This window comes from Chiloscyllium plagiosum, chromosome 5, assembly GCF_004010195.1.
Source record: "Chiloscyllium plagiosum isolate BGI_BamShark_2017 chromosome 5, ASM401019v2, whole genome shotgun sequence".
Taxonomy (NCBI): Eukaryota; Metazoa; Chordata; class Chondrichthyes; order Orectolobiformes; family Hemiscylliidae; genus Chiloscyllium; species Chiloscyllium plagiosum.
Genome location: NC_057714.1, coordinates 109309321 through 109322698, shown reverse-complemented (window position 1 = coordinate 109322698; position 13378 = coordinate 109309321). Strand labels below are relative to the sequence as shown.

The 13378-nt window shown below is 40.9% G+C and overlaps 1 protein-coding gene across 1 annotated transcript in view; it reads right to left on the bottom strand.

Moving 5' to 3' along the window:
- Positions 1-13378, bottom strand: part of LOC122550328 (obscurin-like) — a 784231-nt gene that overhangs the window by 482525 nt on the left and 288328 nt on the right. The window contains exon 32 of the mRNA XM_043691054.1: positions 4789-5055. Within this exon, the coding sequence (XP_043546989.1) occupies positions 4789-5055 (267 nt within the window). The remainder of the gene's footprint in view (positions 1-4788; positions 5056-13378) is intronic.

Sequence of the window (13378 nt, the reverse complement as noted above, 5' to 3'; positions counted from 1 at the left end):
CTACTGTACTCTTTGCTACCTTCTCTCCCCCCCCCCCATTTATCTCTGCACCATGGAGGCTTCCTGATGAAGGGCTTTTGCCCAAGACGTCGATTTTCCTGTTCCTCGGATGCTGCCTAACCTGCTGTGCTTTTCCAGCACCACTCTGATCTAAAATCAGTGAGCAGGTTATTACTTAGCAAGTGCTACTGATGATATCTTCCATTACTTTACTGATGAGCAAGAGGAGGCTGATGGGTGGTTGGTCAGGTTGGATTTGGCCTATTTATTATGTACGAAACATTCCTCAGCAAAGTTCCACACCATCGAGTAAATGACAGTGTTGTAGCTATACTGGAACAGACTGGCCGGGGCAGGCAGTGTTCTATAGCAAAGTCTTCCATGCTATTGCTGGAATATTGTCAGGGCTCTTCACCTTTCAGGTGTCCAATGTTTCAGCTAATGCTTGATATCATGTGGAGTAAATCAAGTTGGCTGAAGTCTGGCAGCTGTGATATTGGTGATCTCTGGAGGTAACTGAGATGGATCAACCACTCTGTAATTCTGGCTGGAAATTGGTGAAAGTGCTTCAGTCTTGTCTTATGCACTAACATATTGGGCTCCCCCATTATTAAGGATGAGAATGTTTGTGAAGCCTCCTCCTCCGACATTCATAACTGGATGGGCAGAACTGAAGACCTTAGATCTGATCTATTGGTTGCAGAATCTCTTAGCTCTACCTCATGTTGCTTTTGCTGTTTAGTGCATAAGCAGTTATGTGTTGTAGGTTAGCTAGGTTTGCACTTACATTCCTGATGAAGGGCTTTTGCCCGAAACGTCAATTTCGCTGCTCCTTGGATGCTGCCTGAACTGCTGTGCTCTTCCAGCACCACTAATCCAGAATCTGGTTTCCAGCATCTGCAGTCATTGTTTTTACCACCTTGGTGATATTCCTAGAATGCTCTTTTGCATTCTTCACAGAACAAGGATTGAAACAGCTTGATTGTAATGGTGTATGGGTATATAATTGGCCCTGAGCCTGCATATTATGTTTTATTTTAATTCTGCAGCTGCCACCCACAGCATCTCACAGTTTCTAGTTTTGGAGTTGCCCCAGATTTTTTCAATCACCTAACATGGTGGTACTGCCACACAACATGATCGATGATACTCTCAATGAGAAGACGGGCCTTTGTCTCCACAAAGACAGTGTGGTGACCATTTCTACCAATACTGTATTAAACAGGTGCCTGTGACAGGTATAGTACTGAAGATGAGGTTAAGTACTCTCTTCCCTCTTATTAGTTCTCTCATCACCTGCTGCAAATGCAGATATGCACTAGGTCAATTCTGCCAGTACTAGGGCTGCTGTACCAATCTTGGTGATGAAATACTGAAATCCCCTGCTTGTTGAAAATCGGAGTCCCCTTTGAAAAAGAATTATTTTCATATTCCATACTTTTTCTGATGTAACATGAGATTTCATTTAACTATATTAGTGATAACTAGCCTTGTACAAACATAAACAAAGTATTTATCGGGCCCCGCATTATCCTATTATGTTTGGGAGAATAAGAAATGTTTGCTTTCTGGAATGAAATTTTACCTTCAAATGGAGGTGGGAAAGAGGACACTGGTTATCTTGGCATCATGAGTAACTTCCTGTGAACATTGGCCGAGTGGGTTTAGACACGTGATGGACACAGCACAGATTGCCAGCCCCAAGATAAATATCAACAGGGACTGGTGGGAGACAGAGGATGACAGGTTCAAGGGACTGAGCCACCATCTTCTTGGGAGGAGTTCCCCTACATCAGACCAAAGAGGAACAAAGACTGGTAGTACCAAAGACTACCACTAACATCGTCACAACATCAACAATGAACACCCTAGCACTGTAACAACTAAGCCCCTGCTCCTCCATTCTACAGGATAGTTTTCGGATCACTAAAAATAAAGCATTCTTATCTGTATACTTCCTTGTTGGCAGCCTACCTAGTATTTATCACTGTCTCAGCTTATCATCAGCTCTCCTGGTTTACCTCTTCTTTTTTTTCTCTCTCTGAACTCTGTCCCCCACGCTATCATCAGCATAAATATCACCCTTTCCCAGTTATCGTCAGTTCTTTTGGAAGGTCTTCAAACACAAAATATACACCAGACAAGAAGGTAAGCATGCAGGTACAGCAGGTAGTGAAGAAGGCTAATAATATGCTGGCCTTCATAACAAGAGGGATTGAGTATAGAAGCAAAGGGGTTCTTCTGCAGCTGTACAGGACCCTGGTGAGACCACACCTGGAGTACTGTGTGCAGTTCTGGTCTCCAAATTTGAGGAAAGACATTCTGGCTATTGAGGGAGTGCAGCTTAGGTTCACGAGGTCAATTCCTGGAATGGCGGGACTACCTTACGCTGAAAGACTGGAGCGACTGGGCTTGTATACCCTCGAGTTTAGAAGACTGAGAGGGGATCTGATTGAGACATATAAGATTATTAAAGGATTGGACACTCTGGAGGCAGGAAACATGTTTCCGCTGTTGGGTGAGTGCCGAACCAGAGGACACAGCTTAAAAATACGGGTATACCATTTAGGAGAGAGATGAGGAGAAACATTTCCACCCAGAGAGTGGTGGCTGTGTGGAATGCTCCGTCCCAGAGGGCAGTGGAGGCCCAGTCTCTGGATTTATTTAAGAAAGAGTTGGATAGAGCTCTCAAGGATAGTGGAATCAAGGGTTATGGAGATTAGGCAGGAACAGGATACTGATTAAGGATGATCAGCCATGATCATATTGAATGGTGGTGCAGGCTTGAAGGGCAGAGTGGCCTACTCCTACACCTATTGCCTATTGTCTATTGTTTATCTTTACAGATGCTGCCAGACCTGCTAAGTTTCTCTCGCACTTCCTGGTTTTGATTCAGATTTCCAGCAAATGCTGTTTTTTGTATTTATTAACTTACTGTTCGTGTCGTACATTAGTAAATCTAACCTACTATAGGGTCTACAGACAAGAAGTTCATAGATTTCATAAAATTGGTGGAGTGGTAAATAATAAGGCAGATAGCCGTAAACTTCAGGAGGACACCAATGGACTGGTCAGCTGGGCAGAACAGTGGCAAATGGAATTCACCCAGAAAGTCTGAGATAAATTACCTGGGGAAAGCTGAAAAGGATGAATGGTCGAATCCACAAAGTACTGAAATTCAGAGGGACCTCAGTGTGCATATCCACAAATCGCTGAAAATAGCAGGGCAGGCAGAAAAGGTAGTTAAGAAGGCACATTTATCCTTATTAGCTAAGGTGCAGGATATGAGAAGGAAGGTTATGCTGGAAGTGCATAAAATGTGGGTGACACCACAACTGGAGCGCTGGGTGCAACTCTGATACGTTATAGGAAGGAAGTGATTGCACTAGAGGGTGCAGACGAAATTTACCAAGATGATATGTGGACTGGAAGATGTGAGCTCTGAGTAAAGTCAGAAAAGGCTGGGGTTGTTTTCCTTGGAGCAGCAAAGATCGAGAGGGGACCTGTTATAGGCATTTAAGATTATGAGGGGCATGGATAAGATGAATAGGAGGGAACTTTTCCCATTAGTAAATAGGTCTATAACAAGGGGATATAAATGTAAGGTAAGAGATAAAAGACAGAACTGAGGAGAATTGTTTTTACCCATAGGGTGGTTGGAGTACGGAACTCATTGTCTGTAAAAGATTCTTGTAACATTTAAGCAGTAATTAGATATTCACTTGCATTGCCTCGAGAGCTATGGACCAAGAGCTGAAAAATAGGATTTGTATCATCAGGTTTTCATTGACTGGTTTGTACATGATGTGCTAATGGCATCTTTCTGTTCTATAAATGTCTGTGAGTTCCAGACAGGTCTTGTTGCTTGATAAATACTGTGTTTCTGTGGCTGTGGGAAAGCATTTTAAAGGGAATTGCACCAAAAATACATTTTAAAGGGAATATTGATTGTAAGAAGGCATAAAGGCAGAAGAAAGAGGTAAGGCCATGGAGGATTTTGAACACAAGAGTAAAAACTGGAAAATAAAGATGCGGCTAAACCAGGAGCTACTGTAAGTCAGTAGGCATGTCTACACAAAAGGGAATAATTCAGCAGGTGAGTTAGTGGTCACTGGCAGCAGACAGTTGTTTTGTTGTAAATCTGGTAAGGGCCCTTCTACTCCTCCTGCCTCCAAAGTAAGAAAAACAAGTCAAACTTTTCAGTCTCCAGAGCTTCCATTTAAGGATTGTTAGTTTGACTGCTTTGACCCTGAAGAAACCAACCACGGTATGTAAGGTGCATGCTGTGGTCAAGTAAAGATAAATTTTGCAAAGGAGCCTGAAACTGGCATTAGATCTAATGAATAGGACTAATGCCAGTTTCACGTAAATGTGCAGTTCCAGTGTGGAGTTGCACATGTATATTCAAGACATAGCCTGGCATCTGTTTGGCGTTAAAAATGACTCATTTCAGGCAAATCTACACTTGTAGACAACGATTTAACACAAGAACAGTAAAAATGAATTCGGTTTCAACAGGCAACAAAAATAGTAATGAGTAGGAATTTAAATAGCATTAAAGAAGTGTTGAAGGTTTCTTTTATGAATGCATATCAGATATCTGGGAAACTTTGGAAATTAGACAGTGGAGGCAAGCAAACCCTGAAAAAATTACAAATACATTTAAATGGAACACAAACTCATAAATCTGCTTGTTAAAAATTAAAGCAAGGTGACAGAAAGGTGAAGTGATCTCTTTGTGTACTCTGAATAAATTATTATTATTATTATAAAAATATTTTTCCATACCTTTCACTTTAAGCGAAGCTGTGGTCTGTTGGTCACCCGAATCACACACATATTCTCCAGCATCTCCTTGTTTCAGATTGCAGATTGACAGTTCAGTAATAGAACCCATTTGTTTTATTTCATACTTGTCACTGGGATGAAGCACCATTGTCCCCTTTCTCCACTCTACAGGAGTATTAGGCTTAGTAAGCTCACAGCGTAGAGTGGTGGTGCTACCTTCATCAGCTTCTTTGTTCTGAAGAACTTGTTTGAAAAGTACCGGAAGGGCTGGCAGGGCAAGAGTATAATGCATTTACAATAAAAACAAATAAAAATATTCAGCTATTTTACAAATATTGCACTTTTATATATAGTTAACTTACAAGATTTAAAATTTTCATCTTCTGAAGTTTGAAAAATTATTTAGAATGAGAAACAAATCATTCAGATGATTTTGTTTTGTCTTCCCCATACCTATACATTTTTTGCAGCGGTACATATTTGAGTTATACTTGTGAATGCATCATCACTTCTTCATGATAAGAATACAAAACGAAAAGAAATTTAAAGGTGTTTACTGGCTGTTTGTACAACCACAAAATCAAATCCTTAACTTTGTTCCCCTTCCTTCTTTCCTATGTTACAGTTATAAAATATAAGCATTTAATCAATCTTTGATATTAAGTTATCTGTTAAGTTAGGAAAAGATGACCTACAGTACCGACCAAAACATTAAGATTAGTAGTGTTATGCAGTTGTAAATCAAAAATAAATATAAAATGTTACATGCTATGTCCAACTGAGAAAGCCATCTCAGTGCTTATTTGTACCACAACACTTATGAAATTAACAAGTTTTTGAGGTAATAGAGTCTGGATGATAATAGACAATTAGGTACTGAGTGCGATTTCTGCAAAGATCTGCCTTACACATGAAGTGACTGGTTAAAATGTGGCACGTTTGTGCTGGTATAGAGACGTACATGGGCTAAGAGTGGGATGGCAACTTTCCTTCCATAATAAGGTGTAAATGAACATGTGTGTTTTAATGATAATCCAGTCGGTTTTATGGTCACTTTTACTGTTATGGGCTTTGTGACTTCAGAACCTTTTAATTTTCACATTATCACATTGCCATGTTGAATTCATGTTAACTAGGTTGTTAGTCCAGTACAAAGATGTGCAGGTCAGGTGAATTGGCTGTGCTAAGTTGCCCATAGTGTTAGGTGCATTAGTCAGAGAGCAATGGGTCTGGGTGGGTTACTCTTCGGAGGGTGAATGTGGACTGGTTGGGCAGAAGGGCTTGTTTTCACAGTGTAGGGAAGCTAATCTAAAATATCAACTACTGAATAGTACCCATCCAGCCAGTGAATTTCAGCTTGGTGGATACTAAAATGTATCTGACGGAGTCAGAAAATTTGTACTTATTTCAGCCTTTGCTGTGTTTATTTAGTGGTTAACTGAATTAAGCCTCTGGTCAATAGTGATCCCAAGAATATAGACATATTGAAGTCTCATTTAATGCTGGTACCTCTTAAGGTCAGTATTAGGTGGATGAGCCTTTTATTGTTGGAGATTGTCATTACCATTCATGTATTATGATTTTTTTTAGATTAGATTAGATTACTTACAGTGTGGAAACAGGCCCTTCGACCCAACCAGTCCACACCGTCCCTCCGAAGAGTAACCCACTCAGAACCATTTCCCTCCTAACACTAACAGTAGTGGGCAATTTAGCATGGCCAATTCACCTGACCTGCACATCTTTGGATTGTGGGAGGAAACTGGAGTACCTGGAGGAAACCCACACAGACACGGGGAGAATGTGCAAACTCCACACAGACAGTCACCCAAGGCTGGAATCGAGCCTGGGACCCTGGTGCTGTGAGACAGCAGTGCTAACCACCGAGCCACCGTGCCACCCTAAATTGTTTGGCACTTGTCATCAAAAAGTGATATAGGCTGGGCACGGATCATTTTATTGAAGGATTTGTCAAAGGTGCTGCAAGGTGTAACATTAGCAGTGAATAGCTCAACTCCTTACCCAGAAAAGTAGGAAGATAAAGCAGCTGAAGATGACTGAGTTAAGGACACTTGCCTGAAAAATGAAAAGTGACCGTGTCCTAAGGCTTTATGTCTGATGCCCAACAACCACATCCATCTCCCTGTGTGCGTCCAGCTGTTGCAGCGTTTTCTCCTTAACTCCCATTAACCATTGTAATTCTGAAGGGTCTGACTGCTATTGTAATCTAATGTTACTTTTATGTTAAAAGCATGCATTCTTACTTTTCCATCCTCACTTCTGGCATTTGGCTCTTGCAACCACATTTGATTCAAGGCCTTGTCAAGAACTGAAACACACTCGTTTAGGTGGTACTCACAATAGGTATCATTGTACATGTTTTGATGAGTTGGTGTTATTTGGACTGGATAAGTACAATACAGACATAAAAAGGATAATAAAGAATAATAAATAATTCATCAGATATCTTCACATGCAATTTTAAAATGGAAGCTTCTGGAAACACCAAATGCTAGTATCATGTTATAAGAGTTACAGATATATGCTACAGGGCAAATATATGCAATTGTTAAATGCAATGTATCAAAAACTGGAGCCTGAGAAATGTTCAGAATACTAATGTATTGACTGGAATAACCTTTAACCTTTCCTAATTCTTCTGGATGTAGGTTTGCTCGCTGAGCTGTATCATCTACAGCCATGAGTGAGGTACCGGACGACGTGAGGGTGGCTAATGTTGTGCCTTAATTTAAGAAAGGCTGTAAGGAGAAGCCGAGGAACTGTAGATCTGTGAGTCTGACATCAGTGGTGAGTAAACTGTTAGAGGAGATTCTGAGAGATAGGATTTAAATGGATTTAGAGAGACAGGTACTGATTAGGGACAGTAAGCATGGCTTTGAGTGAGGGAAATCATGTCACAGACTTGATTGAGTTTTTTGAAGAGGGCAGAGCAGTAGATGTTGTCTACATGGACTGTAGTAAAGTATTTGACAAGATTCCGCATGGTAAACTAATTAGTAAATTTAGATTAAAAAAAGGATTCAAGGAGAGCGACTGAACTGGAAACAAAACTGGCTTGACAGTAGGAGACAGAGGGTGTGGCAGAGAGTTGTTTTTCAGACTGGAGGCCTGTGATCAGTGGTGCTTCGCAGGGATCAGTACTACGTCTACTATTGTTTGTCATCTATATAAATGATTTCAATGTGAATTTAGGAGGCATGGTTCGTAAGTTTGCGGATGATACCAAAGTAAAGTGGTATGGTCGACAGTCAAGAGGGTTTTCTAAGATTACAAAGGGATCTTGATCAATATGGTCAATGGACTGAGGAGTCGCAGATGGAGTTAAATTTGGATAATATGAGGTACTGCATTTTGGTAATACAAACAAACACAGAACTTATATAATTATTGGTAGGGACCTGGATAGTGTTGTTGAACATAGAGACCTAGGGGTTCAGGTACATAGTTCTTTGAAAGTTACATCTAAGGTAGATAGGGTGGTTAAGAAGGTATTTAGCATGATTGCTTCCATTGCTCAAACCAATGACTACAGGATTTGGGACGTCGTACTGAGGTTGTACAGGACGTTGGTTAGGCCACTTTTTTGCGTATTGTGTACAGTTCAGGTCACCATTCTATAGGAAGAACATTATTAAATTGGAGAGGGTTCAGAAATGATTTACCAGGATGTTGCCAGGACTGGAGAGTTTGAGTCATGAGGAAAACCTCAATAGACTGGGACTTTTTTAACTGAGCATAGGAGGTTAAGGGGTCACCTTACTGAGGTTTATAAAATTATGAGGGGGATAGATAAGGTGAATAGTAAAGGGTGTAAATAGTAAATTAAATCTCCTAGGGTGGGAGATTTCAAACCACAAGGCATATTTTTACGGTTAGAGGAGAAACATTTTAAAGGGACCTGAGGGGCAGCTTTTTCATACAGAGGGTAGCTCGTATGCAGAATGAACTGCCAGAGGAAATGGTAGATGCAGGTACAGTTACAACAGTTAAAAGACATTCATACAGGTACAATCTGTGCTGGACTTCCCACATCGATGCGTCGGTCAAGAAGGCATAACAATGCCTCTTCTTCACCAGGCAGCTCAGGAAATTTGTCATGTTCACAAGGTGCCTCGCCAACTTTTACAGATGCACCACTGAAAGCATACTGTCTGAGTGCATAATGGCCTAGTATGGCAACTGCTCTGCCCAGGAGCACAAGAAACTACAGAAGGTAGTGTGCACAGACCAGACCATCACAGAAGCCAACCTTCCATCCGTGAACTCTACTTACATGGCTTGTTGCCGCGGAAAAGCTGCCAGTATCATCAAAGATCCATTGCACCCTGGCAATGCTTTCCTACAACCTCTTCCATCAGGTAGAAGATACAGAAGCTTGAACACATGCACCAGAAAGTTCAAAAAACAGTTTCTACCCTGCCTATTAGACTGATGAATCAGAATGGACTCCTTAACTTCAAAAAATGCTGATATTGCTAATGTTGATCTTGCCTAGCCCACTTCCTGTATGATGCAATCTGCATGCTTCTGTCCAAGTTTTTTTTCAACCTTTGATCTGTATGTCCTGACTTGCTATGATCTGCCTGTACCACTCATAAATACAGCTTTTCAGTGTACTTAAGTACATATAGCACAAAATCAATCAATCAAACATGAAGAGGGAAGGTTAGAGGGATATGGACCAAACGCAGGCAAATGGGATTAGTTTAGTTTGGGAAACTTGGTTGGCATGGACAACTTGGTCTGAAGGGTCTACTTCATGCTGTTATGACTCTAGAACTCTTTGACTTAATATCGGAAACAAGTAAGTGTTGAGATAAGTTAAAACATTTTACATGATTGACATGCCTAAAAAATTATGTCAGAATCACATCCCACATGCCCTCTAAAAGATACCCAGCTGAGTGCATGGGATCAGTTTGTACCCAATGGACTGGGAGAAAATGAGAAACCATTGGCACATCTTTGGTTCCTGTCTATGTGATCCAAAAACACACCCATCCTCCAATGTCCCAGTCTACAAACCCTTAACTACAAACTCTTAACTCAAGAAAGGGTGCCCGCTTTCTCAGATCAACTGTTGAGCCGTTTCTGACATCAACAGTCTTCTAAGAAACAGAAAATTACAGAATTGACAGGTCACTGAAAAAATGAAGATTTCTGGAACACGCTTATTCCTTATTGATCCACACTCTGATGATTTATGAAAGACTAAACATGTGCAACAAGAATATCATAAAGCTAAATCTTAAAGAATGGTAAAATCGATATAGGACATTCTCAAGATTGTTTTAAAAAATAATAAATTAGAACCCAAACCTTAAACACTTGGTTTTAATATTTTTGGAATTTCATTAATTAATCCAGAAAGGCACCAAGTCAAAGATTTTTTATTTGCATGTATCAGTTATGCAGCCTAAAGTGAGCGTACATCATTACTCAAAGGCAGTAGCACACTTCTGGTGAAAACACAGAGAATGCTGGACAAACTCAGTAGTTCTGGCGGTATTTGTGGAGAGAGAAACATTGTCCAATATATCTCTTCTTCAGAAATCTTTTTCTGCTAATTCTATTTCTCTCTCCACTGAAGATGCCAGACCTGCTGAGTTTCTGTAGCATTCTGTGTGCTTGTTTCAAATTTCCAGATCAGCAGTACTTTGCTTTTTGAATGCCTCTAGATGTTGTCTAGGCGAAAGTGAGTACTGCAGATGCTGGAGATTAAAAGTCAAGATTAAGGTGATGCTGGAAAAGCACAGCAGGTCAGTCAGCATCCGAGGAGCAGGAAAATCAATGTTTCAGGCAAAAGCCCTTCATCAGGAAGAATGGGCTTTTGCCTGAAACATCCATTTTCCTACTCCTCGGATGCTGTCTGACCTGCTGTGCTTTTCCAGCACCACTCTGGATATTGTCTAAATAGAGTCATACAGTTGTACAGCATGGAAACAGTCCCATTGGTCCAACTTGTCCATGTCAACCAGATATCCTAAATTAATCTAGCCCCACTTGCCAGCATTGGGCCCATATCCCTCTAAATCGTTTCTTTTCATATGCCCATCCAGATGCCTTTTAAATGTTGTAATTGTACCAGTCTCCACAACTTCCTCTGGCAGCTCATTCCATACAAGCACCACACTGTGTGTGAAAAAGTTACCCCTTAGGTCCCTTTTATATCTTTTCCCTCTTATCTTAAACCTATGCCCTCTAGTTTTGGACTCCCCCACCCTGGGAAAAAAGACCTTAGCCATTCACCCTATCCATGCCTCTCATGATTTTATAAACCTCTATAAGATCATCCCTCAGCCTCTAATGCTCCCTGGAAAATATCCGCAGCCTATTCAGGTTCTCCTTATAGCTCAAACCCTCTAATCCCAGCAACATCCTTGCAATCTTTTCTCAACCCTTTCAAGTTTAACAATATCTTTCTTATAGCAGGGAGTCCACAATCAATGCAGTATTCCAAAAGTGGCGTAACTAATGTACTGTACAGCCACAACATAACCTCCCAATACCTATACTAAATGCAATCAACGATGAAGGCAAGCATACACTGCGTTTTTTCACCACCCTCTCGAACTGTGACTCCAACTTCAAAGACCTATGAATCCGCACTCCAAGCTCTCTTTCTTCAGCAATACTTCCCAGGACCTTACCACTAAGTGTAGAACTCTAGACCTGATTTGCCTTACCAAAATGCAACAGCACACATTTTTCTAAATTAAACTCCATCTGCCATTCCTAGATCCATCGGCCCATCTGATCAACCATCTGATCTGGTCTATAGTTACCTGGCTTTTCCTTACCAACTTTCTTAAGTAATGGTACCCAATTAGCCAGTCTCCAGTCTTCTGGCACTTCACTCTTGGTTATCGATGGGACAAATATCTCAGCAAGGGGCCCAGCAATCACTTCCCTAGCTTTGCACAAAGTTCTGGGATACATCTAATCAAGTCCTGGGGATTTATCCAGTTTTATGCACTTTAACATGTCCAGTACCTCTGCCTTTGTTATATGGGCACTTTTCAAGATATCACTGCTTATTTCTCCAAGTTCTTTAGCTTCCATATCCTTCTCCACAGTAAATACTGACACAAAATATTTGCTTAGTATCTCACCCATCTCCATTTACAGCAAATAATTAAACATCTATTGGAATAGAGTCATAGAGTCATATTACGTGGAAACAGATCCTTTGGTCCAACTTGTCTGTGTTAACCAAGTTTCCCATAGTTTCGCAATGAGGCCATTTGCCTGCACTTGACCCACATCCCTCTACACTATTCTTAATCATGTATCTATCCAAATATCTTCAAAATGTTGCAACTGTGCTTGTTTCTACCACTTTTTCAGGCAGTTCATTCATATACAACTCACCCCCTGCCCCTCAGATCCCGTTTAAATTTTTCTCCTCTCACCTTAAAATGATGTCCTCTGCATTTGAACTCCCCTACTCATTAAGTGAGAAAAATTGAATAATGTAATACATTCATCACACAGGGCATTGGTGAGACCACATCTTGAATGGAAGTGATGTTGAATTTATTTAAGTCTCTTGTTAGACCTCAGCTGGAATATTGCGTACAGTTGTGAGCAAAGCATCATAGGAAAGATAGAAATGGGTTGAATAGAGTGCAGGTATGATTTACTAGAATAGTTCCAGGGATGAGAAACTTCAATTATGAGGATAGATCATATAAGTTGGGACAGTTCTCCCTGGACAAAAAAAGCAATTTTCAAAATCATGAGTGAGCTGGACAGGATACTTAAGGTGAAGCTGTTTCTCCTTATAAAAGAAACAAGGAAGAGAGGGCATAGATTTAACGTATTGTGCAAACAAAGCAAGGATGATGTAAGAAAAAAACATGTTCACACTCCCAGCAAGTTGCTAGCGTAAGGAATACACTGCCAGGAAATGTAGAAGAGACAGATTCAATTGACGCATTCAAGAGTCATAGAGATGTACAGCATGGAAATAGACGCTTTGGTCCAACCTGTCCATGCCAACCAGATATCCCAACCCAATCTAGTCCCACCTGCCAGCACCCAGCCACTATCCCTCCAAACCCTTCCTATTCATATACCCATCCAAATGCCTCTTAAATGCTGCAATTGTACCAGCCTTCACCACATCCTCCGGCAGCTCATTCCATACACATACCACCCTCTGCATGAAAAAGTTGCCCCTTAGGTCTCTTTTATATCTTTCCCCTCTCACCCTAAACCTATGCCCTCTAGTTCTGGACTCCTCGACCCCAGGGAAAAGACTTTGTCTATTTATCCTATCCATGCCCTCATAATTTTGTAAATCTCAATAAGGTCACCCCTCAGCCTCCGACGCTACAGCCCCAGCCTGTTCAGACACTCCCTATAGCTCAAATCCTCCAACCCTAGCAACATCCTTGTAATTCTGAACCCTTTCAAGTTTCACAACATCTTTCCGATAGGAAGGAGACCAGAACTGCACACAATATTCCAACAGTGGCCTAACCAATGTCCTGTACAGCCGCAACATGACCTCCCAACTCCTGTACTCAATATTCTGACCAATAAAGGAAAGCATACCAAACGCCTT